Source organism: Haemorhous mexicanus, chromosome 5 (genome assembly GCF_027477595.1).
Source record: "Haemorhous mexicanus isolate bHaeMex1 chromosome 5, bHaeMex1.pri, whole genome shotgun sequence".
Taxonomy (NCBI): Eukaryota; Metazoa; Chordata; class Aves; order Passeriformes; family Fringillidae; genus Haemorhous; species Haemorhous mexicanus.
Window position 1 is genome coordinate 5225462 of NC_082345.1, and position 27729 is coordinate 5253190.

Sequence of the window (27729 nt, forward strand, 5' to 3'; positions counted from 1 at the left end):
CTCTCAGTATATAAGCACCGAACTCCACAACATTATTTCACTCATTAGTAAAGTTCCACATTCATATTTTATCTGTTTTCACCTGGGGTGCCCATTGTTTTTTACAGTCTGATGTTCTTTATCACACCTACCCATTACAAAAAAACAAGGTCTGTGTCTGAGGGTAAGGAAAAGAATTACAGCTTGCATTCAAATACCAGCAGGTCAAAATGTCTGTGGCACACAATGCTTCAGCTGAGCTGTTTCCCACTGCAGGTTATTTCTATTGAAATTGCTTCCTGATCCCATACTTCTCCAGCACAGCAATTTGTCCTTGCTGGAGAGATGGGGAATCACAGAACCATTGAGGCTGGAAAAGACCTCTGGAGATCAAGTCCAAGCACCAGCCTAGAATCAACACCCTGTTCAGCACTAGAGGGGAAATGCTGAATGTGTTTGGCAGTGTCCTAGTTAAATCTGTGGTTTCAAATGCCCTTCACCCAAGTTTACTGTACAACTTCAACAGATGGCAAAGGCCATTTAACTTCACACTTTTCCAAACAAAGGAAAAAAACCACTAGGCTCTCCCTTCTCTTAAAAAATCCCAGCAGTGTTACTGGCTTTTGTTTTCACAAAGTGGCAACTTTTATTAGCAACCAGTAATGCTCCAAAGGGACATGCATCATCATGGCAAATCAGCTATCTGAAGAGTGGATTTGCTGACAAAATCTCAGCATATTAAATTTTGTTAGTACAACTACCTCTACTCAGCTAGGGGAGAGGAAACAAAAATAATCATTTATACATCCTCCCATCCCACCTGTAATTTTGTGCTTTTTTGAGGGACTTCTCTGTTTTTCTGTGAAAACTGGAGGGTGCTACATATCTCTGCAGCATGTTTGGCAATACAGGGATTCTGAACTCCCACTAAAAACATCAGTTACACAGCAAGAAATCCTTACATCAAAGAAAAATTCTAAGCTCCAATAAAACTCTTGCTTTGCCACCTCACTCACTTTCTCCAGGCTTAATATGTAAAAGAGAAAAAAAAAAATTGAATGCATCTCAATTCAGTTTAACATGGAACATGTTAACCAAAAGTGAAATATTGAAATTCAATTACTGCAAAGTGATAAAGCAACTCACATTCTAGAGCATGCTGAAACAGCTGCACTTTGAGGATGTAAAAAATTCCCCTGAAACTGTTCCCTCAGAAGTTAGTTGTTTTTTTTCACTGGTGGCTCAGGTCACTCTGTCTGCTCTGAAGCTGTCTGGGTCACACAGACCAGTGGGGAAAGAGCAGGCCAGACACAGAGCCAGGCTGGGCTCTTGAAGATGTGAGGCCCAGACTGAGCAGGTCTTCAGGACCTTCCACAAACACATCCTGCAGTCTGCTGTGCCAAGTCCTTGCTCTTGATCCATCCTGCTTGTTACAGATGACTGACAGATCATTTTCTCCAGCTCTTCTGTACTCAGCAGCTGCCATCAATAGTGATATTACTTTGGTCTGTTTAATACTCTGCTCTTCATGGTTCCTGAACAGTGGATCTGCTCAGAGGAGGTTCCTGCCATTGATCCACCTGCAGTGTTCTGCCAAAGCAGAGGGGCCAAGAAGGGCCATGAAGGCTCTCCTTTCTCTCATGTGACTGATTACATGGGTGCTTGTAGACTGAATGTGCAATTTACAGAAATGCCATGGAGCAATCTCCAAAAATTGTTTGGACTCGTGTGACTTAATCAGGATTTTAATTCAGAGTACCAGAGATAAAAGTCAAAGAGATTTATGTGAGTTGCTTATTCCCACATAAGTGTGTACAACTTTTTTTTTTTTTTCCCTTTAAAAGGAAAAGGTTGGGTTTTGAAAAAGTCATCCAAGAGCCCAAAGGCTATTTAGCCACAGTTCTTTCATTATAGCCACTGCAGCAGTTCCATCTCTTACTGCTACTCAGTTATGTAAAAACCTTTTTGCCCTTTAAAGTCTTTGGAAATTCACTCCAAAAGAATAAAGTGTTCAATTCAATTCAAGCATAAAAATATCCCCTATGGTGGTACATTTCCAAATATAAAACTTTCATTTAATCTTAGAATTCTGGGCTATCCCTTCCTATCTCTGTTTATTTTGTGTTTACATTTGCATGGCTGATTATCCAGAAAGGATTTTCTGCCTGTATAACTGTATTGCTGTTTTATAAATGCTTCTATTTATCTCAGTGCAGTTTCTTCCACGGCTACATCAGAACAGTACTGATTGCTGCATGCACAGGAATATAAAAGCACACACTATTCATTGATTTCCATAGTCAATTAAGTCCTTAAAAATAAAGATTATGAAAAACAGCCCTGTAAGATGTAGATAATCACTACCTTCTTTAAAAAGTGAAGGCAAGACTGTCAATTATTTTTTTGCACTTGATCAGTATATCCCAAGTTCTTCCATATCCAGTTCAGAATCTAGGAATCCTAGGAAAATTCTACATTTTAGATAATTAATTCAGTTTCCAGTTGTGAAATCACATCCAAAATTCTCAATAAAATGTACAATATCTAGAACTCCCAGCACACAGATAATAAAAACCTTTGTCTGATAGGCACTCAGGGATACTGTAAAAGCTCTAGAGGTTTGCTGGAGAAGTTATAATCAAAGAGCCTGAATGAGCTGCAACTGCACTACTGACACAAAACTGCCCCTTCTCCTTTTTTTGTGAGTCTTATAAGCAACATCACATAGCCAAGATCAACACAACATCCTGACTGATTTCTTCTAGATGTGCTTTAAAAGTCAGTACAGTCGATGCTCTGTGGTGAATATTCATAGAACAGTTTGGGTTTGAAAGGACCTTTAAAGGCCATCTAGTCCAACCCTCTGCGATGAAAAGAGACAACTTCCATGAGATCAGGCTGCTCACAGCCCTGCCCAACCTGACCTTTAATGTTTCCAGGGGTAGGGAATCCATCACCTCTCTGGGCAACCTGTGCCAGAGTTTCCCCACCCTCACTGTAAACATTTTCTTCCTTATAGCTGATCTAAATCTGTCCCCTTTCCATTTTAATTCATCACGCCCTGTCCCATCACTACATGCCCTTGTAAAGAAAGCCTCTCCAGCTCCCTTGTAGGCCCCCCCTAGTACTGGGAGGTCTTCCTGGAGCTCTCCTTCTGTTCTCCAGACTGAACAATCTCAGCTCTCTTAGCCTTCCACAGAATGACAAAATTTCCTCACAGGAGATCTCCTCCAGCCCTCTGATCATCTTCACTGCCCTCCTCTGCACTCATCCCAACAGCTCCATGTCCTGCCTGTGCTGGCCCCCAGGGCTGGATGCAGCACTCAGGTGGGATCTCACCAGAGCTGAGCAGAGGGGCAGAATCCCCTCCCTCCCCTGCTGCCCACAGTGCTTTGGATGCAGCCCAGGACACGGCTGTTTGAACATTTCTATGTTATGTCCAGCCTCTCATCCACCAAAACCCACAAGTCCTTCCCAGCAGGAAAACTGATACCTCTGGTTGACTTCTAAACCCTTCATTTTACACTTCTGATCTCTTTATATTTTGGAAGATGTGCTCAATATTTTTTTTAGGTCTTCAGTTTGGGTGTAGTTCAGAGGGTTGGAGTTACAAGGAGGCAGTTCTAGAGTGGGCCATGGGTGCAGATAAACTACACCCTTATGACCACTCATCATACTGAGCCCTCAAATCCTGCCCAGGCAGAAATCCCTCTGAAACCAGTGAATAAAGCCAATAGTAATGCACTAATTCTCTTTGCAGGCAGGAAGGACTTGATATTCACAGTAACACTGTTGGAATTTAATTGTATTGCCCTTTGTCTTAAAAGCAAGTTAAAATCAAAATAAACAATAATTTAATAAATGGTTCTATACCTATGGCTTGTATCCTGACCTTGAGCCTATCTCCTTGTCTTTTTCTTTCCCAGGATCTGGGTAATGAACCAGTCTGTTATTTGTGAATTTGTCTAGTAGATATGGGTCCGCAGCTAAAAAATCTGCTGATGTATTTTTCAGAAGGCATCAGTCATCATTTCTTGATAAAACTGATGGTAGGGCTCAAGAAGTGCACCCTCAAACAGAGGCACTCAAAATCCCAAGTCATGTATAAATGTCCCAGTAGTTTAGCTCTTAATTTTATAGCTCTGGGACAAAAGATTAAAGATTAAAGACAAGAACAGTCTCTGTGGTGATTAGACAGCAGCAATTAGAATACAGTCTAAAGAAGAACAAAAGAAGAAAGAAAAGTCAAAGGACAACAGAAAGACAGGGCTATTAAAAGGTCCTTCCTACACAGGAGCACTGGGCAGAGGGTCTCTATTAACACCTCCCATAACCAACCCAAAAAAGCTTATTTTAATAGAGAGTTTCTTTTTATATAGAGGAAGAGGGCTGAGAAGTCCAAAGTTGAGTTCTGAAGGGCTCATAAAGACTTCATTTCACACAACAAGTGTATTGAACAAATGTTCAGCAGCAGGTTTTTGAGGCAGGTGCCAATGAGTAAGTCACTGCTGTTACTCACTTGCAAGTCAGTGGTACAGCAACGATTACAGTTGCATGCACAGTTGTTAACAAGGAAAAGGAAAACAGATTGAGGCCAGCATTTATGCAAACTAAATGTGTAAACTGCTTTTTCAGTGCATTGATGCTCTGGCCCTTCAGTGCTCTGAACTATGGCCCCTCTCCCCTTACCCACCACTGTTACGGCAGATGGAGATGAAATAACCTCTGCAATCACAGTGATGGGCTGCTCACAGTTGCATGCTTATTCTTTGTAAATTTTTCACATTCATGCAAACCCCTGCCAAAAAGATGATTTAAAAAACCTCAACCCCACAACAATAAAAGCCCAGCATTTTCTTGGAGGGGAGGAGGTGGGTGGGGAATAAACACCATGGAAACATGTAGACAGATATATTCTTAGAATCAGTTCATTCTCTTTTGTGGAAAGCCTTACTAATTCAAGCTTAAGTGCTGCAAGAATAAAGGGTTAGAAGGAAAAACACAGCTGGCAAAAATTGGGGGTTGCAGCTCTGCGTTTAATGTCTTCCACTTTGTGGCAATATCTCTGAATTTCTCACATCGTCCTCATTGGCTGCAACAGGCTGGAGGAGGGGGGTGAGAAAAGCTCACAGAATCTGTCAATGCTGTCAGCAAAGTAAATTACATCTGTTGTTCAATTTGTTCCATTCTGATTTTATGATGGGAACTGTAAGGGTGACTGTAAGCCCATGTTTCAAGCTGATTTAGTGACTCTTGAAAGTATGACCTCAAAGACTGAGAGGTGGAGGGAAGTTCCAGGACAGCCTGTATGTATGTCTGTATCTATAAGTGTTTCTCTCTGCTACCCCTGGGGATGAGATGCTCCTGAAGGTTTACACTGACTCAGTCTCACTGAGCTGTGTCTCTCACTTCACTGTGGTGGCTCTTCTGCACTGTTCTAGACTATTAACTTATTTTTTTGCCTTGGAGCTGGGGAAGACTAACAAGGATTTTTTAATTGGAGGGAGTCAACTTATTATGTGCCAGTTTGGACATCTCTTCTAGGGACAGGTTAGTGTCCTGGATGTCATCCAGGCTTGGCCTTAGTCCATCTATAATAATACCACACTCTTAAGTTTACACTTAGAGCCTTGAGGTAAATTGTTCCTGGAGGCACCGCACATTATTTTCAGAGACTCCACCAAGTATTCTGAAGTGTTGTCCAAATGACATGGGTCAGAGCCAAGACTCCAAAACTGATGGCAGGCTTAGGGTTGCTCATTATTAATAATCTTCAAGCAGATCAAGCTGAATTACTCAATCCTAGAATTCAAGCTGTAAGGGGCAAGCAGAAAAACTCAGGACCAGGTTCTCCACTACCCAGCAATGTGAACAGCCCAATACAACAACATCTGGTTGTGTTTTGCAATTTCTCTGTGCTTTGTTTTCATTTATATGTAAAATTGCTTAGATGCAGGGCAGTGGAGAGACCAGGCATGTAAAACTGAGGCTGCAGTGGATAGATTTGCATGCAGTGTCACAGGTCTCCAGCTGCAGAGAGCACATTTCACACAAAGATGAAAACCGTTCTAGAGACAGGGCACTGGCCAAATTGTGTTTAACTCAGAAACAAAGCTTCCCCTGAAGGAGAGTAACAAGCTGATTAAAAATAATTTAAAAGAAGATCCATTAGAGAAGGTTGAAAGAACTGAATCTCCTCAGATTAGAAAAAGATTAAGGGAAGACAAACAATGCCTACAAATATTTAAACACTCTGTTATGAACTGCTCAGAGATTAATTTTCCTCCTTAGTCAACAAGACAATACAAAATAATGGACTGCAGCAGAGACTGATTACAAAATACCAAATGATTCCATTTGCAACATCTGGATTTTCATCTGCTGCTGGAAGTTTCCAAGATGGATGGATCTTCAGAAATGGGCCTTGGTGCTTGCACCAAACGAGCTGCTAATGCTGGCTGATCATACATTAAGGAGAGTTTTGAGAATAATAACCTCAAATCCTTCTAGAATGCATAGGAAAAGTTATAATGGGACAGATCACAAGAGTGCCTGTCTGCTCAGTGGTTCTGTGGACTGAGTGTCCGTGAGACAAAGGTGCCTGGATGGGACAAAATAAACTTGTAAGACTGAGGCAGTACAGGAGATGTGTTTCTACAAACACTTAACACTCCCTTCCACAAAGATCAATTCTTCAGCGAAGAGTCAACAAGGCTGTTTTGCACAGATTTTCATCCTGTCCAATATAGTTATTTCACATTAAAAATTTGGCTCTTTTAAAGTAGTTATCCTGCCTTCCATGATAGCAGTGTTAACCTGTTTTCCCTAACATTTTTCTTTCCCATTTCAAAAGAAACCAATCTACTCACAAGTCTTATCTGCTAAGAGAGAGAGAGGAGATTGGAAAGTATATTGATCTTAGTGATGTCAAGTCCTTCTAGGGAACAAAAGTTTATTGCTCTCCTGTCTCTGATTATCTTTTGTGAGGATGTGGATCACAGGCTGGGAAATAGTACTCCATGAGAGAGGAGACAGGCTTCCCTGCACAGGTGGAAAGGCTGCACAAGGAAGCACGAAGGAAGAAGAAGGAAACTGAAGTTAAAATTTGAAGAGCTATTAAGTGAATTAGGAGTCTAGGGCTTGTGGGAGGTCACACAGCTTTCTAACTTTCAAACATGCAGCTTTAACCTTGCAAACTGTGGCACAGGACAGACATTGCTTTCATGAAATAACTGCTATATTTTTCGGGGCAACATGCTGAAATGTGCTAAGCTCCCTCCATTCCCACTGAGAGGAATGCAGAGATCTAAGAATTCATCAAAAGTTGGATTGTTTTTGGTGGTTTTTTTTGTTTGTTTTTTTTTTTTTTTAGTAGAAAATAAGAAGACATAATGGAGAAGCATTTATAGAAAAGCTCAAAGCAAGGGAATTGCTCCATTGTCTCAACACTTCCAGCCAAGTAATTCAGCCCGGAGCTTTATCTGTTGTTCTGCTGAGTTTTAGGTCAGGCACACATTTTCAGGTTTAAGAGAGAAAAGAAAACTCTCTGCATCTGCATATATGTCCTTGGAAGACTAATCTCAACAGATACCAAGGCCCTGACTAGGCATCTGTAAGTCCTCACATTGTACTATGACTGCATGTGAGAAATCTCAACAGCATGATCAAGATTTTGCAAAATACAAAGTGAGATCCTGACCTTTTGAAATTAATGAGAATTTTGCCATTGACCCCAGCAGGACCCCAGATTCAATCCTTGTTATCTACCCTGAATTGCAGAGGAGCTAAGAGCTTGACAGTCTGCTTGAGCTTTGAATTCTCAGCACTTTTAAATATTAGCTCATTAGCTTACATTGTTAAGTATAATGAATGACCTCTGAAAATCATCACCTAAATTTTTTCTCTGCAAAACTGTCCTATTTGCAGCCAAAATTTTCTTACACTGTTTTTCTATCTGTACTTTCAGTTTAAAATGGACAACAAACTCTATATTTCTAATTTAAATAACTGTGCAGATTTACTCCCTTATAAAACAAAATTTAATTCTTTTGACCTCAGTGTGGTATCAGGAGATTTTTCAGAGCTGATAAGAGAATAGCCTCCTATCTCTGCACCCTGTGGAGATGCAGCTCCCAATGGGTTGTCTATGACAAGTCCACTCTTCCTCAGCCAAAAAGGCAAAGACTGGGGAATAAAGTTGTGTATGAGTCAGACTGCAGTAAGGAAACAGTGGCTCACAGTAAGTTTAAGGTAGATGTTTGTATCCTAGCTCACTAAAATTCTTCCTCCAGCAATTGAAACGTTGCATCTTTTCTATCCTTTACTATCCAGAGTACTCTTCCTTTTGATCTGGATAAATTAAGCTGGAATGCCCTTGTCATGGACTCTAGATCTGACTGAATAAACCACAATAGATATGGTTGGAAATGACAGGAAGTGAGAGTGTGAGTGTTTAGAGACTGTTTCTACATATAAATGTAAAAGCAGTAGTGCTCCTCCTAGGTGTGCCCTGCAGTAGGTGCCCCAAGCAACACCTGCCCCCAGCATGGCACAGACCCCTCTGCAGAAGGAAACACCTCAGGATCTCCCTCACCAAAAGGCAAACACTGATCAGAGCTGAGTTCTGTCTGCTTTGTCAATATAGCACAAAGAGGCAAAAGTCAGATGGGACAATTGTATTCTTAGGATTGTTTCCAGCAGCTTAACCAAGAATGTCTGCCAGCTCAGGTGTTCAGGTGTTTACTCAAATTTTGTATTTTGTGGTCTTTAAATATAGGTGATACTTTTTTTCCTTTATATAATAAATTCCTTCCCCTTCAATTGCTGGCATTATTTTTCTGCAGTGCTAACTCTTATCTTTTGTAGTGTTGCCTAGGAATAACTAGGAGCTGATGATAACAAATATTTCTGCTCTTCCCAAAGCAAGCATTCTAACAATACCATTATCAAAAAAGCTCACCATATGCATGCCCCTAAAAATAATGACCATCCATCTGTGTTAATTTAAGGTCTAAGTTCAGCATTCTGTCTCCAAAGGAATAAAAAAGACCAGCTCAGGAAATCAGTGAAGAAAAAAATCTGGCTGAATATCAAACAAAAGCCAACAACTAAAACCCAGTTTGCTGCAGGGACACCATAAAATCAGACTGTCTGCTGCAGTCATGGTAGAAAATCTTCTCTTGGAAGTGAGTATATGCTTTTGGCTCCTGTTATTAGATAACTGATAATGAGCTAAACGTGATTCATATCAAGTCATGAAAATGACACATGGGCCCTGAAGGGTGGGAATTTGGAAGGGTCTTTCATAGCACATGAAACTGATGATAACTTGCAGAGAGGTTTCACAATTGTGAATAGTATACAGGGCCAAAAATATTTTCATTTCTTCTTCTTCTAATATCATTTACTCTCTCCCATTTCCTCTGTAAATAAATCCTCTCCATCACACACAGCATGGAGAAACATGCTGAGCTAAATGTGGTAAAAAGGCAGGGATGTTATATGTAGCCATAGTTGAACTGTGGAGCAATTTTGCCCAGTTTCTCTTCTGACTTTAACTTCTGCTCTTCATTATTTTATTAATTTATACCCTCTTTTCTAGTAATGGCATTTTTTTTTTCTCTGAGACCCAGACTCCCCTTGTGGTTTGATCTCTGCCCTTTATCTCAGACATTAAAAGGAAGCTATAGCACTATTCTAATCTAAGCTTTAGAAGATAAAGAGACAACTTCTAGCTGTTCCACACAGAGACCATCTTTTGCAGATAAGCTAAATCTTCAAAGGGAATTCTTGCAAACTCTAAATCACTTATGGGTAGAAGGCAGCTTTGGGCTCATGTGTAAGAGAGAAACTTGTTGACTAACAGTGCAAGCTGCCTCGGTCCAGATTATCCTTCTGTGTGTTTGAGCCTTCTCAAGTCAAACTGCATCATGCATTTTAACACATCCTACCATCTGGAGATCCAGGTGTGTCATGACATGCCAGACGTACAAGCTGGTGTGAGTCTGGGTCAGACTTGCACAGCACAGTCCTGCTGTGTATGAATGAAAGCCCTAGGTCATGACATACTGCTGCAAAAGCTGATGGCCACAGCTGCATCCAGAAACCCATTTATCTATGATTTACTGGTGAAAGCTAAACCTGACAGTAACTCCAGCAGTATATTTGTATTGCAGTGAATTTCCCAATATGTTAGGAATTAAAAGGTACAAACTCAAGCTGCTGAAATGCCCAGAATTAGGCTACAGGATAAGATGAGTCTCCATTTATATTACTGGTGATATATTTTGACTAAACATGCGAGCATGATTGATACCAGTATCAGAGCTAATAGCATTAGAATAAATTCTTCCATGACAAAAGTCATAATCAGGAGCACTGCTGGAATTTGTGAGGTCTTTCTTATAAAACCTATGAGCTGATCAGTGTAGTGCCTTTGTAACTCAAATGCCATGGGTAAAACACATGGCTGTTTGTCACAAATTCTTCTACATCAGTAATCTGGAGATGTACAAGATACTTCACTCCTGCAGAGAGGGTCTTTCAATGACTTTCTCCTCAACCAAGGTACATTGCAAACCTTCAAATCAATAAGCCACCTGCCATAATTAAAAATTAAAATATCAATGGAAAGTCAGCATTTACATTTGGTTTCATTGCACCGGAGAACCCCTCCCCTTTACTGAGCAGTAAGCTGAGTTAATTCAGGCTCCATGCTAGCAACCATGCCTTCACTCTAGAGAACAAGCCAGAAAGCTAAAGCCCCCAAGTTTCAACCTAGCTGTGAGCATGAGCAGGACTCAGCCCGGCATTTTCGGATACGTACCCAGTAGAGCACATCTGTCCAGCCCTCCATGGTGATGCACTGAAACACCGTGAGCATGGCAAAAGCAAAATTGTCAAAGTTGGTAATGCCATGCTTGGGTCCCTCCCAGCCCGCCTTGCACTCGGTGCCGTTCTGACACTGCCGCCCGTGGGCAGACTGGGGGGCACACGGGGACGGATCATCTTCTGCAGGTGTATCTTAAAGGAGAGAAGGGGAGAAAACAGCTGAAGAAAACCATTTGGCACACTGAGAAGCAAGTGAAGGATATCAGATTTCAACAAATGTATTTTGCAGTGAGTTTGACAGATTTCTCAGGAATACACAGGCAACTGCTCGCTGTCGAGCCTCACTTTCTCTTTGCAAAAAATAATAGCCAAGCTGTCAAATTTTATAGTCAAAACACAGATGAACTTTTCTTCCCCCAAAGCACACCCTCCTGCAAGGAAGAATTCATGCCTTTCAACATGACAGGGAACATCAGATCAAGCCTATCATGTTTCATTAGGCTGTGTGTCATGGCCAGCTTTCTCCTACTGCAGCCACCTGGCATCTGGGTTAATCTGGGAGGCACAGCCCTGGCACTGCTGGAGGAGGCTGAGCCCCTGCAGCAGACAGGCTTCAGTGCTCAGGAGACAGGCTGAGGTGGCACTGGGCCATCGCTGAAGTACAGCAGGGAGTGTCTGGGGCTCTGCTCTTTTGGCATTTAGATGATGTGTGGCATTTTATCAATAGCCCAGTGGCACTCAGAAACTCCAAGACTGCTGCTTGATTATCCACCCCTTATTCTGTACACGTGTTTTCAAAGACCTGACTACCTATACAACAAAGCAAACTAAATGCTTTGGTATATAAAGAATGCTCCAGAAAACATTTTTAGAAGCACAGTAACTTCTGCAACGTGATTTTTTTAAATACACAGATTTCAGATCTTAGTGCTGCATTTTTAACAGATGCAGGTATGTATGAACGTGTAGGGGAGTGGGTAATTATGTCTGCTTCTCATCTTATTATATGGTAAACAATGTAATTTTCCAAAATTGTGATCACATTCTGATCATTAAAGAATGCCAGAAACAGTAATATCAGGATTAGATGCTGTAATGTAAATACTTCCAGACAGAATGGAGAAAAATACACCCACTTTAAAGATGCAAACCACAGTGACAGCTCATTATAGTTCTACCATCATGTCCAGAAAATTAAACCTGCCAACATTATAAAAGCAGAAAATGTAGAACTTTTGAAAAAATTTTCTGCTGTAAACTGTTTTCTTATGAGCTGAACTGGGTACTAGGCATTAATACCCTCTATTACATGAGAAATATTTCTGTTCAAGATCAATAAATCAATCTAAAATTAACAGATGGTTACATGAGTGACAGTGCAATTGTTTTGAAATGTGAATATTTCTTTCTCCAAATAATATGAAACAAATAAATTTCATTATGGATTTGATGTAAAAAAGTTTCTTCCCATTAATATAATTTTATTTTATTTCTGGTTGCACTTCTAACCAAAGTTGCAACCTGTGACTAAAAAATAAAAAGGCAGTGCCCTGAATTATGTGTTCCTTTACAATGATACTGGATTAAAACAAAGATGTATTTGTGCATGACATTAATAATAAAATATATGAGGAGTTCATTTCTGTGACAGTCTGCAGCAGTGAAATTGTGAAACCCCTAAGAAGTACCTAAACACTGAGCAACAGCCACCCATCTCCTGTGCCAGAAGAAATGCTCTGTTAGACATGGGGAAAGCCTCGGATGTTTGTGTGTGTTCCCCTTACCTATCAGGCCCCCTTGCACATGGTAGCAGGTCTTATGCATCTTCCCCATGAATAACTCCAGTCCAATGATGGCATAGATAATAATGACAAACAGCACCAGCAGGGCAATATGCAACAAAGGGACCATGGCCTTGATAATTGAATTTAAAACCACCTGGAGACCTGCAGAGAGAACAGAAGGAAGCACTTATCAGCAAGAGAACAAAATTCAGAGAGGCAATAAATTGCACGGTAGTGTTTCAGTTTTATTTTTTCCCCTTCATTTGAACTTATTATCTTGATGATGCAAAGATGTACATTTACAGATTACCTCCCACCAGAAGACCCCCAACATTGCAAGAATTTACCACTGCTTCCCAGATCACAGACCAAAGTGAAACAGGTACTACCTTACCTGTCACCAAAATACCCCCATGCTGAGGAGGGAATATGTCAGCTAGCTTGCTTGTTCTTGAAAAGCAGACCTAAGGTGTTGCACACAAGGTGTTGAGGAGAGTTAAGCAGGGGAAAAACAAGGAACAGCCAGGCCTAAAGAGGGACAAAACCCATGATACACATGAGAGGGCAAATGCTGGGGTGCACAGAGCTGCACTCCAGAGCATGGGGAGAGGAGGCAATCTGAAGTCATGTCCCTACTCTGATGCTGGGTGCTTCCAGAAGTCAATCCAGTCCCAGGCAGAGCCTGAGATGCCCAAGAATCACCAAACCCATATTGAGTGAGAGCTCCAAGCCCTCTTAGGATCTTCCTGTGCTCCATATCCACCTCATCTAACTTCCGTCTTAACAGAGGGAGAGTCAGAGCCAGCAGTGCTGCTTTTGTCCCGAAATTTATGGATCACCTTTTAACAGAGGTCGACCAGAAACGGATATGAGCAAAATATGATTACATGACTGTTAAGGTTGAAAGTCCTAATCATGAGCAAGCCAAACATTCATAGAATGGCCCAGGAAAGGTGACTTGTAGACAAGTGTTCTAAATCACTAAGCAGCTGTACCCTCAGATGCACTTGACTCAAGCTGCAGATTCATGTGCCTCCCTCTGTCTCCTTCCTCTCATTTTGTAAAACCAGAATAATAAAGTCAGCATCATAAGCCTTTAGTAAGGATTTGCATTTACAAAGATCTTAAAGTTATCACTTTGAGTAGGAATGATGGCAATCACTGTCAGTGGCAAGTTATTAATGATGGAAGTATTGAGAGGCCTCTAGAAATCTATAGTCTACAAATAGCCAGATCAGAACAATTACAAGCTCATGATTTTGCAATGACTGAGAGCCAGAAGTCATTAATGTCTCCTGCAAATGCTATCATCTCCTCAGAGAAGTTGGTATTAGCTGTGATTTTTGAAAAATGTGATTCATGAGTTGTAAATGTCTGTTATACATCTGCCAAGAGAGCTTGTGATAACTAATAACTTTTAAAATCTATCATCTAAGATCTTAAGCTTTTTTTTTTCTCCCAAACTAATTTAAATACTTTCTAATGAGGATGACACATCTCTTGACAAGCACTTTCCCTTGAAGACAATCCACTTATCAGCTTACAGCTAAGGCTGAGACTGCCTTTGCTCCACAGCTGTGATGGAACACAGCAGAAGCAACCAAATGTGGCATCAGCTGCCCTGGCCAGCAGCATCCCTCACTGCTGCTAGCAAACACAGGCTGGACTCTAACATCTCTCAGATGTCAGAACACTTTCTCAGGTGTCTACAGGTGGTTCAGCTATCTATCCAAAGGTAATGCCATTCAGCATGAAACATTCTGGCTTTCTTAGAGACTCCTACATGAGCTACATTACTGACAGCATCAAAACATCCTGCACAAGAGTGGGCCACTCTGCTTGCTCAGTTGCCTCTGGGTGCTTTTCTCAATAAGCAATATCTCAGGGGGAAAAAAAATATTGCTGTGTTTATATGAGGCAGTCAACCTTTTCCTCTAAATTCCCACATCTTTCAGTCTACTAATTCTAAATATGCACCAAAAATGAAGGGCAGTCAACACCAGCATTGCTCCAATTCCTTTCATTGGTCAGGAATTTACAATCCCCAGAAAATTAAAACAATGTCTCACCTTCTCCCAAACAAGGTACAGCCGTACAAGAAAGTTAAAAGTCTACAGATGGCTGCAAACCTGAAAAAACTCCCACAAACTTTGCAGACTGAAATACTTGTTGCTTCAAATTAATCTTCACAAAAGCAAATAAAAGCCTCCCTTTTTAGTGACCTTAGGAGTCTTGTTAATCCAAAATATAGCCAAGCTTATGAGGGTAAGAGTTCTAATATCAGGTTTTATGTAATTTACCCTTAATTATTATTATTAATTAATTTTAACATTCATTTAGGTTATACCCAGTACTCTTAAGCGGGTACTGAGGACAGACAAAAAGATGAACAAAAAAGCTCTCATTTTAAAAACAGCTTCATTAACACCCACACCATGAAAGGGCTTCAGCCTACTACAGGTGTCCAGAGAAGAAAATATCTGCACAAAGCAATGCCCTTTGTGTTAACAAAGCAGTGTTTGTGAAAACAAAGGTTTGCACCATAAACCTGAGACGATGTTTATATGGTCGAGAAAATGTACCACCAGAAGATGTACAGCACATTCAGGCAGCTTAGAGAAAAGCTTCTGGAGGATAATAAGCCAGCTTTGAAGAGGATATGAGGTACTGAGTGCCTTTAGCATGAGCTGATGTGTGTGCTGTGCAGTATCCCTTTAGGGCATAGCCTGTTTTTAAATCTAGATGATTCCAGTAATTGGCAGACATAAATACGTTACCATCAAAGTATTCAGAGAGTTTCTAAAAGCTAAAAAACACTATGTGGCAACTTTACAAATGCCCTCAGGAGATGTAATGGATGCTATCTGCAGAGGGGCAAGAGACCCATGCACATCACCAGGCTCCCCACACTGTTGTTGAGCTCATTGCTGCTGCCTGCAAATTGCTTTATTCTGTCAGGCAGCCACTTGCAGCACAAAGAGCTGCTGCAAGGAATGGCACGAGGAACCATGCACAGACACTCAGAAAACTCCTTAAACTGGCAAAGGGGAGAACTGGGAGAGCAGATGAGGAGGGATTGAAGGACAGGGGAGGAGCCAGGGGTATGTGGAACAAAGCCACTTTTTAAATAAAAACCTCACACACTTCAAAACACATCAAATCTGCGTTCTGAAACTCCAGCAGTGCAGGTGCACTCCTGATCAGAGTAAATCAAGGAGAACCATCCCCTTATAAGCAGCCACAAGGATTTTTCTAACCAATGGTGAGAATTCTACACACTTTTATGGGCTCTTTCTCTGTGCAGGGGAAGAAAAGAGAGTTCAGCTTATAAAAGAATGGTTTCTCTGTCCCAGCTCATGTATGCTCTCAATCTGTGCATGGTGCAATACATAGGAATCACCCCACATGGGTGTTCACACCATTGCATGTCTTTGGCATTTTTTCTCACTTGTGGAGGTAAAGCTTGCAGTTCTAGCAATGAGCTGTGCAGCTGATAATCATAATTAAATCAGAGTGCCTGGTGACCTGGTCAGACTGCAGAGCTGGCCTCTGGATTTAAAGGAGATGATGCCAATAACTGCTTTCTAGAGCAAGGCCAAGTTTTTACAGCGCTATTTGGAGAGACTGGCAAGGTCAGCACTAGCCAACCATAAACACAGGGTCTTGAACTTAAGTCCTTAGAGGTAAATATAAAAATAAAGGGTTTTCAAATATGTGGCATTCTAAATCTACTTGCTAGTGTGCTGGATTCTCTGCAGACATCTGTTAAGGTGAAGCATCTGCCTTGAAGAGCTCACTCCAGGCTGGACACAGAGAGCTGCACAGGGATTAGGGAAAGTGCAACGAAAGGGATTGTTTGCACTTTTTCAGCCCACACTTTTAATCTGTTAATAATTGAAGATCTTAAACAACTCTTAGTATTTATTTTAAAAGCACTTCAGTTTACCTTTAAAAAAATCCTCTTGGCTCTGTTCTGTTGGCTGACGCTGATTCCATAAATGTTTCAGCAAGGAAAACATGTTAATGCTGTTCCCTGGGCTCACAGAATTTAGCATTTATTTACACTGATAAAACATTTTAAATATTTATTACATAGGAAAAACATTGCTTGTTATACCAGGTCAAGCTCTTTTTAGCTCTGCATTAACCCAATAGTTTAGAATACAACTGGGAAGAAGAGACACTATGAAAGAACAGAGGAAAAAAGTTTATACCAAGCAACATTGATCTTTCTCAAAGCTATGGGAAATGCACTTTTAGGGCTGCTGCAGGTGTTTTAGAGCTATTATATGATGCTGTGTTTTTCTCTCAGGAAGATGATGAGAGGGGCTGGTTGCTGTCTCATCGATTCAGGCAGTTATTGAAGAATGTGCTTTATCTTTGAGCATGTGAGTGTCTGCACCTAAAGCAATGGGATTACCTACATATCCCCTTGTGTACTTACAAGCTTTTTTGGATTTCAACCAATGTTTAGCAAGATTGCACAAGAAAAAGACCCAGCTGCTAAAATGCACTTGGCATTGTTGCATTGTGAAACATATCCAAGGAAATGAATGGTAGGTTTGCTAATAAAGAATTCCTCTCAAGAAAGACATGCCTATAAAAAGTAAGACAATTCTTAGAAACACCTAACTTGCCTTTTTCTTTTTTTTCAACACTGTGAACTTTCAGACCTGAAAAAAATCATCTTTCTAAGACTGATTCTGCCAAGTTTTTTCCCAAAAATAGAATATCTCTTTTTTGTTACAAAGTGGTGTTCATAAATTCTTAATTAATTAGTGCATGAGTGTTGATTACATCATATTTTCCTGCCCTTTTTCCCTTTGGTTTCCTGTTCTTTTGTCCCCTCCATATTTCCTGCCCTTTTTTCTCTCCTTTTTGACCTCACATTCCCTGCCATTTTTCACTTCATGTTTCCTGTCATTTTTTTTCTCTCTTTTTCTTCCCTTTCCCACTTTATTTAAATACTTCAAATATTGGAAAAGGAGGATTTCCTCTGAATTAAAACTCTTAAAGCCAAGGGAAAACAAGGATTCCCCTGCAATTTAAGCCTTAAAATGATGCAAATGGGGGATTTTCCCTCAACTCAAACCCATAAAATGGCATCAGAAAGGTTATCCCCTTCCATTAAACTAGAAAACAACAATTCCTCTTCAAGTAATACCTTTAAATCATGGGAAAGGTTGGTTTTTTTTCAACTGATACCCTTAAAATCACAGGTGAAGGGGGATCCCCTGCAATTTAAACACAGACAATAATGGAAAATTAAATTTCCCCTCAAATCACTTTCCCCTCAAACTCTGGGGTCACTGGGGCACACTAGGAAGGGACTGGCGGCACTGGGCAGGGGACTAGAGGCACTGGGATGGGATTGGGAAGATGAAATAAAAAAGAGAAAGAAAAAGGATCTTCCCTGCACCCCCTACCTGCTCAGGTGTGCTGCTCCCCTCTCCTGTGCTGCCCTGGGGCACACCTGAGCAATGCCCCAGGAGTACCCAGGTGTTCCCCCTGCCCTGCAGATGCTGTCACTGCCGTCCTTTGGGAGATTCTCGGGGATCACCTGCTCCAGCAGGTACAGGAACCCCCATGAAAGGTACAGAAACCAGTAAAATAAAACCCCCCTGAGAGCAGTCCTGAGCAGGCTGGGCCCTCCTCATCCTCACTGACCACACCTGGGGCTGCTTCACCCCCTCCTCATCCTCACTGACCACATCTGGAGCTGTGATTTCTTAACTTCCCAAAAGCTTTTTAGATCTCATCCTGACCACCAACATTACAATTTATTTTATTTGCAAGGACACAGTGACCAGGAGCCCTGCTCTTGAAGCAGTCAATGCACTTTTTGGAGCTATTTGGACATTAGGAGTGCTGTGGCAATTATGAGCAGCTAGCAGCTTTTGTCCAAGGGGCAGTGTGTTTGGACACTCAAACACTGCACCTTTCAGTTTGAGCCCTCCCTTCATCTGAGCCCATTTTCTGGGCTCAGCCTCTGCCTGCTGCTTGCTATGGAAGGGCTGTGTCATGCCTGAGTTCCGCAGGCAAAGCTTAAAACATTCTTAGGATGTTGGTCTCAGAACTAACATTCAGGCCTTGCCAAGCAGAGTCCTCTCACAATTTTCATCTGTCTTCAATTTTGGATCAAGCTTGGTTTGCTGGACAGGGCAGTTTCCTGTTCCCATCATCTTAGCAGTTCAGTTTACTCTGAGTATTCTTCCTGAGCTCACTCTTCCATTGGTTTTTCAGGGATGTATTTTGCCTGCACCAGGGGGTTGCCAGAACCAGGGCTGTGAGCAGGAACAGTCTCATATAAATGATCTCCTAGAAGTGAGCAGGAATAAAAGGGAAAGGAGAGGACCATCCCTCCTCTGCTTTCCTATACACAAAAAAACCCCACATTTTCATACTTAAGGCAATGCCATGGGTGGGGGAAGCAATTCTTTTTCTGCTAATACAGTTCAGAAGAAAACTACTACTTTGTGCAAGCAAGGAGGAAGCAGGGGAGGATTTGTGACTCAGCACAGGGCCTGAGTCAGATCACTTCTGGGAACCACTCTGAAGTGGTAGAGCTGATGCACCATCCCCAGCCACAAGCAAGGCCTACCCACAAATCACATTTATTTCTGACGATGCACTGAGAGACTGCCACTACAGTTCTATTTCCAAAGCACAAGCAATATAACCAGGAATATTCCCCAAAGTGGATGTTTATCACTTAATAAATGTAGACATTGGCTAGGAAAATTGAAAAATATTAAATATTCATAAATATGAAAGGTTTTATAGCAATTTCAAAGGAAGCCTGGAAAAAACCAGACAGTTTTAGCACAAAAGGGTCCACAGTCATGGCAAGACATCTTAAATAAGTACATCTACAATGATTTGTGAGAAAAAATATTGAGGACTTTCTTCACCAGTGTTGCAAAGGGAAATCACATCATACAGTTCATTCAAGGACAGCTGTACAATAACAGTTTGGGGAGGTAGTCTTTTTCTGTCTTGCTGGATTCTCAAAATGTTAGTGGCAGATTGCTAGATAAAGAAAATTCTGTGGGTGTAGCCCAGCATTCTTGGGGCTGCAGATGTCATTTATATTTCAAGAATAATAGGGAAGGTCTTGGAATAGTAAGGAAAGACACAACACAGGACAGAAAAATAGCTGATGTAAAAAGAAATAGGAAAGAAAATTTTCAAGCTGCAGGGTGACTACTTTTGAGTAGGCAATGCCTTTTAAACATACACAAGCACTCAATTCAAAACCACGTGCTGTAAAAAAAAAGAAAAAAGAAAGTCTTGGCATCTGCTCATGATGTTCTCATTCCTGCATTTTCAAACCATGTCTTCATTGACTTCTCAAACCCAAATAGTTACACACAAGGGGATTTGTGCAAATGGGCATGTGGATATGAACACAATTGCTTTATGTTTGCCAGGTCTTGCAATACCACCCTTGCCTCATCCTTTGAGACGAGAAAGGATCAGCAGAACAAAACCAAAAGCCACAACAAAACCCCAGCTCTTCTTTCTGGATCCTTTTCCCTTGGGAAGCAGCTTGAGCATGCTCTGCCTGCCAGAGTGACCTGACTTAGGCAGACAATGCAGCTTGTCCTGAGGCACGGAGCCCCAGCTTGAAGAGGATATTTGGGCTCCTGGGCTCTACTGGAAGAAACCTCTAGTACCACTCACAGAAACATCCCTCTTTCCTCCTGGAAGGGGGGGGGGGGCTTTAACTTTTTTTAGTAGCCTTTTGTTCAAAGTATGTAATTATCCACTTTCTTATAAAGTTGCTTGATGACTAAAAAGACTTTCTTCATCTTTCCAGTTCCAACATAAGAGGTAGCTCCTGCAAGTTTAGCCTCACTCTCTAACAATTTGATTTTAACTCAGTTCAGCTGAGGATGATATCCAGGCAAGACCTTCTGACTTTAAATGTAAAAAAAAAATCAAACTCAAAAATGGTGTGGTGTCCCTTCCATGCAGCTACCTGAATATAGAGGAAGAGCATGGAGAGAAAAGCAGCAACTAAGTGCCTACAGAAAATTCCACATTACAGAAAAAAAGGCCATCTTGAACAAAACCAAAATGGAGTTCAGTGAGCAAACTCCAAAGCTGTTTTGAACAAAGACCACAGTGTGCTGCCAAGTCGTCTTACACAGAGTGGGGAGGTTGAGGTCAAATACTCTCTGCTGGACAGAGACTTCTAAAGATGGATTAAAGTTAAGGCAGGTAAAGGGCCTTCAGGAGCTCTGGCAGTTCCTAGGCCAGTGAGGATCAGCTGTCACTATTTCCCAGGAAATAGCTTTGATTTTCTGCTGACAGGATGATCATGGACTGAGAAAACCATTCATGGGGTCACTGTAAAGGTTTTATCTGTTCTTATCCGCTGTGAAGGACTACAGATCAGAAGAATTTTTCTTGGCTCCTCTTCCTACAGTGCTATCCAAACCCAAAGACAGTCTGGCCCAAAGACTGTCCCAGTTCTCAGTGAAATGACCCATCATATTTCTATTTTTTAAAATTTCTTCATGTGCAAGAACAGCTGTGATAGGGAACAATATTTACAGGGGGAAATTTTGGTCTATCCATGCCACACAGATTAAATCAGAAAACTTAGGTAGGAATATGTCAACATGATGTACTGTTTTCAGTCTGGTCAGGTGAACATAAAAAACAAAACCCAAGCCAAGAGTCAAACAACCTCTGAACTGAGATAATGATGGAAAAGCCTTGTTTCAGAATGTCAAATGCTGTTGTATACAGCTCTGAAAAATGCCCTAACACATGTCCTAAGGAAATAGTTTTGCAAACAAGGAACTTTGAAAACCTGGAAGTGCTAAAGCCTCATGGTGGCAGAAATGGGCTCAAAGCAATTGGGTCTCAATCATTTGAGTGGAAGATTAATGACATTTGGGTTACAAACACCTTTATAAAATTGTTTACATTTTTACAGCTTATTGATAGAATTCCTCAGGTAAGTGGACATTAGCCTCCTTTCTCTATTATAAATAATAAAGAGCATTTTATTTGTTTGATGTCCTTCTCCAGATGTTCTAACTCATCACTTGTGAACAGGTTTAGAAAAGACAAAAGCTTAAAAGTTATCAAATGTTAACAGGGATTCAGTAAATGTAGAAGTCCAGCCAGGGATGATAAGATTGCTGCTTTTTAGTACGTAGAGAAAAATATATTGATGAAAGAAATCAATCTTCTTGCAGGTTAAATGCTCCAACAAACAACAAGTGGCTTACTATGAGCTGCACAAAGCTTGAACTTCTCATGATAGAAGGATTACAACAAAATATTGGATAAAATCTAAAACTTTGTCTTTAGATGACTGTGAAGAAGTACAGCACTGAATGTGACAAATGATAGGTTATGTAGCCCTGGAGAGGAAAACTGACCCAAGCTCTCAAGGTGGGATAGTGCTCAATGAGCACAGATGGGACTGAGCTCTGGAGAGACACAGCGTGGCATTTTCAAATCACTGTCATGGAGGGTTTCTAGGAAAATTTTGAGAATCTAACAAAAGAAAGCTATCTGACCAGGTAATTAAAGAGCTGATACAAACCCCACCATGTGTGATCATTGCTGTGTTACTGTCTTGGTGCACATGTGGGATTTGTTTTCTCTTCCTAAACAACTGAAAAAAAAGACATGGCCAGATAAATCTGAGCAACTCTGACTCTTAGTTTTAAGAACAAAGAGTGGATTTAGGGATTTATCAACTCAGTGGTTAATCAGTCCCCTCTCAGAATACCTAAAACTCCAGATTTCTTTCTTCTTCCACATTAGTGAGACTGTTCCTTTCGATTTTTATAAACCTGATTAGACTTAAAACTCTTCTTGCACACATCAGATAATAAAATGCTTTGAGGGAAAAAAAAGCTCTCTGTCATAATAACCAAAACGTCCTTTAGCTCACGAGGCAGCCCCAGTATGTTTGGACAGAAAAATTAATGGTTGCCATTTTCACAAAGTTGTATTTTTCCAAAGAAAGAATGGTTCTTTATTGGTATTTTATTTCTTTGCAACTCTCTTTACAACTTGCACATTTCAAAGGCTTTTTGTACAGATTGTGTATGTGTTGCTAGAATGCACTGGAATTAAACTTTTTTTTTTTAAATTTCCTTTTACATATAATAATCTGTCAAGGGGGAATCATAAGGCTCTCCTGCTGCAATCTGATCAGCTAAATAAAACTCTTAACAGATACAGAAATCTACAAATATAAATCTGAGAATAATCTGACTTCCTCCAAAGTAAATTTTTAAAGTGAAATAATCTCAGCCCTGGAATATGAAAAGCAAAAGGTGGGATGAAGTCCGAGTTTAAATTTTCACCTATGTTGTGAGGGGAAGGGTGAGACTCAATGCTAAGTTCTTTCATTGGGTGCTGTTCATGTGAAAAACCAAAACTGTTATATTTAGAACAAGTCTTTGTAAAGCCTGTGTGTAGTCATACCTGGTTGTATTGATTTGACTTCTGATCAAGACATCAAACCTGATTAAAAGGAAATTTATCCTTTGGTAATTTTCAGTACAAGTAAAAGCCAATGTACAGAAACAACCTTCAAGAAAATGCCAACTGTAGAAAAGTCCTGAACAACTTATCGCAGGGAAAAAAAACCCAGCCAATAACCAAACCCAACAACCAATCAAAAAAGGAGAGAGAAACGTCAGACAGGCTGCTAGCTTAATGTGTGAGCAATAATAGAAAATAACCACCCCCAAGAGATTGTACTTCTGAGATCTATAGCATTTGATATGCCCCAGTTCTCACACCACTGCCTTAGCCCTCTGCAAGAAGGGTGTGTGGTTGAAAGATGAGATGCTTGAAGAAAGTTTAAAGAGGATGTTTTGTAATCCTGTAAAGAAATTGAATTTCTATAGCCATTTCCACTGCTAAAGAAAAAAACATTTAGTAAGGCCTATGGAAAGAAGTGACAAAAATAGAATTTTTATAATTTCTTCTATTTATTTTATCCCGTGAGCTACATTCTGTCAAAAATGCTTCTGATGTAAAACTGTTGAGAAGCTTTAGCAGTACAGAAATTGAAAAAAAGAGTCTTTGCAGAGGGTTAGCAGATGTTTTCTGAATTGTGATTGATGTGGCAGGGCAAAGCAGCAGAAGATAATCTAAAACTGAAAAAATAAAAGGCATAGCTACTCAACTCATAAAAAATAGTTGCAACAAAGGGCAAAACACATATGGGATAAGTTATTGTTACATGTGTTAAACAGGAATTGGATTTGCTTCTGGAAAAAAGGGAGATTAAGAAAGATGTCTGATCTCCTTCCCTTTTCCTTGGCACAAGGAAAACTTAGATAAAAAGTTAAAAGACTGGGCAGGTTAGGTGAGCTGTCATTTCCATACTTCTTCATGATCAGAACAGCAAATTTGTTCCATCAGTGAACATCTTAAGCACTGAAAAGTTTATTGGTTGTTCATACTAGCCAACATGCCTGTGCTCTCATCTAGCACAGCAATAGCAAGCAGACACAACGAAGAAGGCAGTTCTTAATTTCAGAGAAATCTACATTAAAGAGAAGAGGGAGGTTCTCCTATAGATTTATGTAGACATTGAAACTTAAAAATATTATTTCCTCATCTTTGCCTGTACTTAGTTCATTATTTGGTTTTGGATTTTTTTTCCCTACTACAGCACTTGAACAAGATGCAATATTATTATAAATTCAGACTATCACTGAAAAAAAAATACTGGCAGGCTTAAATGCATTCAGTGGTTGAGGGCACTATCTGACTGGTCTGCTGCTCTGTGCTTTGCTGATATTTTAATAATGCTCTGTGAAAATCACAACAAGGACCACAGGCATCAAACAAGGCTTTTAGAAGGCTTGGACAGACAGAAGTAATTCAATTGATGCCAGAGTCATGGAACATCCATGTACCATCTTAAGTCCTGAGCAAAACCTGTGAACTCTCCTGTGTCCCACTTTTGAGTTGACTGCTACCCAATGTGTGTGTGCCAGTTACATTCTTGGGACAGGATGAGAAAGAGAAAGCTAAAAAGTCCCATCAGGGCAGCAGCACGTTAATAGACACACAGTTACTCTAGAGAAAATGAACAAAGTACATCAAATCATTGCTTACAAGATCTTAAATTAATAAGCAGTGCAAAATTCAGCCAAGTGAAATCAAAGTATGCAATGACATTTGTTCTAAGCTTGGGAAGACACCAGATGCAGTAGAGGTGTCATCTGGGAGAGAATGTAAGAAACACCCAAAGCAGAGCATGCCCTTTGTACTTTGATGTGGAACAGCCAAATCTTCCCTCCCCAGCGTGGTGACAGCAGCAGCCAGAAATTACAAGTGAGCAACTGGGAACCCAATGTGTTCCTGTTTGTACCAGTTAGCTACAACCTGTACAGATACAATGCAAACTGTTCTGAGGAGACAGCAGATGGCATTCTTAGATTTTTAGATGCTTCAGGACAAGCATCTTGGTGGCGTGGCCTCCCTTTCAGACCTGTGCCCTACACCCAATCTGAATAACTTTGGGCATTGCTTGAAGAATGTAAAAAAGGTACTAGAAATGTCTGATCCATCCAGAGCCCTTCTGGAAATTCTCTTACTAAGCCAAGAGAGATTTTTTTACTATCTCCCTCTCTGTTCTTTGATGTCAGCATGCAGTTTGTTTTCTTCATTTGGAAGGGACTGCCTATACCCTGATGTGGTCCCATATTATGATATTGGGATTTTTCCTGTTGTGAAGACATGCTGAATAATCATGCCAGCATGCACAGTAACTCGTAGGATAAAGGCTGAGGCAGTTATTGGGTAGCTTTGCAGTCAGTGTTATTTTTAAAAGAGCTGCATAGACAAGATCAAATAAATATTTCCCTGTTTTCATTGGCATTCCTTAAATATGAGAGAAATCTTTATGAGAGCAACAATGTGCCTCTGTGAGTAATCATCCTTAGCAAGATGAACCCCTCTTTGCTACTACTAGACAGACTTCTGCCATAAATTACATAATTTTGCAGGCTGTACCTCTCAGGGAAGCAGGCTTTGATTCCTGGTTGTGTAATCCCTACTCACAGGGATGATCCTTAACTCAGGGAGATGCTAGGCTGGAATCAAATTACTCCCTTGAGTAACAGTGACTTAAGTAAATAAAGGACTTGTAAGCATGTGTAGAGTTTGCAGTTAACCATGAAGAAACAAGCCTAATGAGGACATTTAGTTCAGACTGTTCTATCCTTTCTAATCCACTCCCTCCCCATTTGTAATGAAAGCAAAACAAATTGGCCACTTGAGATTAAAAACAGCGAGGCAAGGACATGGGAAAGGTGGTGCAACTTGTCCTCTCATGGTTCTGTATGTGCTGGAGAGGTGGCACAGAGGGTTAAGAAGTCTTGCTCAAGAATGAAGGAGAACTTCAGGGATCTGCCTGAGAGCACGTTTGCTACAGCTCCTGGATCTGAAGAGAAAAGGAAGTTTTTTTGGCAAAAACTGACATTATCTAATGTAAAAACAGCAAAATTTCAGGCAGAACTAATATTTAGAAGCCAAATTTTGCCTAAATGTACATGAAGTGATTCCCTGTGTTGTCAAGGACTTTTATCTTGTAGGTTTGGTGGCAGTAAACTGCTAAGTAAGGATCCTAATAAGGATTTCCTCCTTATACAGCTTACTGTATTCTTTAGTTCCTAAACACAGACCTTTCACACTTGGGGAGCTCTGATCAGGCCACTTCTATCTCCTCCCACTGAAGGCAAGCCCCAATCCTGCCGTGGTGTGCAGGTCATAGCATAACCTCAGGAGGGCAGATTTAAGTTCCTTACTTCACTAGTGACAGTGAATAAAGGCAAATCACATGCAAGACGCACCTGTCAACTGTACTTTGCTAGAAGCATATACAATTTAAAAGAAAGTAGACTTCCTTACAGTCACTGGCTCAACATGTCTTTGCCATATTCCAAAAACACATGGTTATCAAGAGGTGCCATTTTGGATTCCTTGAATTCTCTGTGTTTGTTACCTCAATTACATTATTTCCTCAACTCTATGTTGTAGTGTTAATTTTCTCTCACAGAATAGAAAATAATGAGAAATTACAGTTGAAAAGTTTGATTGGGGGCTGAAAAAAAAAATCCTGAATGCAAACCAGATAATTGCATTGGACGTGCTTTGTTTCAACAGCTGCAAAATGGAATAATTGCAATGGGTTGAGCTGTGCTGTCTCAGTGGCTGGGAAGGAGGAGGGCAATCCCAGGCCACACAGTCAAGAGCTTGGGAGGGAATAGGATGAATGTCACCACTGCACATTGAGATACAGAGAGAGAGAGAGCTGACAACATCGAGGGCTGCTCTTGGTCCTGCTGTCACCCTCCAGCAAAGTGGCTTGGCAAACCCCATTGGAATTGTGCTACAGATGAGAATATTGTTTTTTCCCTGGGAAAGAACATTCGAGGGTGGTTAAACATCAGCATTTTGATCTCCCTCCTCTACACAGCCCAGACAGAATGGAAGGTTCCAGAGGCAGATTTCCTGCAGCAGGAGCTGGGCTCTCTACATGGTGCTTGATCCCTCCTTACTGGCCCAGCCTTCTACACACACCAGGAAAAGAGGCTCTGAGGAAGTTTCAACTACAAACAAGTTCAATTTGGCTTCTAGAATTATTCAGGTGTACAAGGATTATGCAAGATAGAAAATATTGAACCTGTTCCCCCTAGTTAAGTACACTACTTCTGAATCAGGTGTAGTGGAAGACAAAGTCTCTGCTATAGTATCAGTTTCTAGCTCACAGCATTAAGAGCTCTTCTTATGGGCAAGGAGCATCAAACACCCATTTTACTATAAATCATCCAATAGCAAATTACAAGTCCTGGAATCAAAGATGAGATAGAGCAGTTGCTTAGCCTTACATTAGAAAGGTGACCATGGTGGTTCTGACATGTCTCTGCTGTCTTAAACTCTGTAAGTTACTCTATATTTTGCTACAAATGTCCCCCCATATTTTTTTTCAAGGGGAGGTATCACTGAATTATGAGCCCATACAGAGAGAATTCCCCTGTGATTTCAAATTATTATATTAGAATATATCCCTTGAAAAGAGGGAGAAAAAATATTGCCAGTCTTAGTGTTAGGAACAGTCACTATTGGAAAATACAGACTA

General features: G+C 40.7%; 1 protein-coding gene across 1 annotated transcript in view; it reads right to left on the reverse strand.

Moving 5' to 3' along the window:
* CACNA1C (calcium voltage-gated channel subunit alpha1 C) overlaps positions 1-27729 on the reverse strand; it is a 458875-nt gene that overhangs the window by 155729 nt on the left and 275417 nt on the right. Inside the window, exons 6-7 of the mRNA XM_059848110.1 lie at positions 12594-12755; positions 10805-11001 (exon numbers count right to left, since the gene is read on the reverse strand). Coding sequence (XP_059704093.1) covers positions 10805-11001; positions 12594-12755 — 359 coding nt within the window. The remainder of the gene's footprint in view (positions 1-10804; positions 11002-12593; positions 12756-27729) is intronic.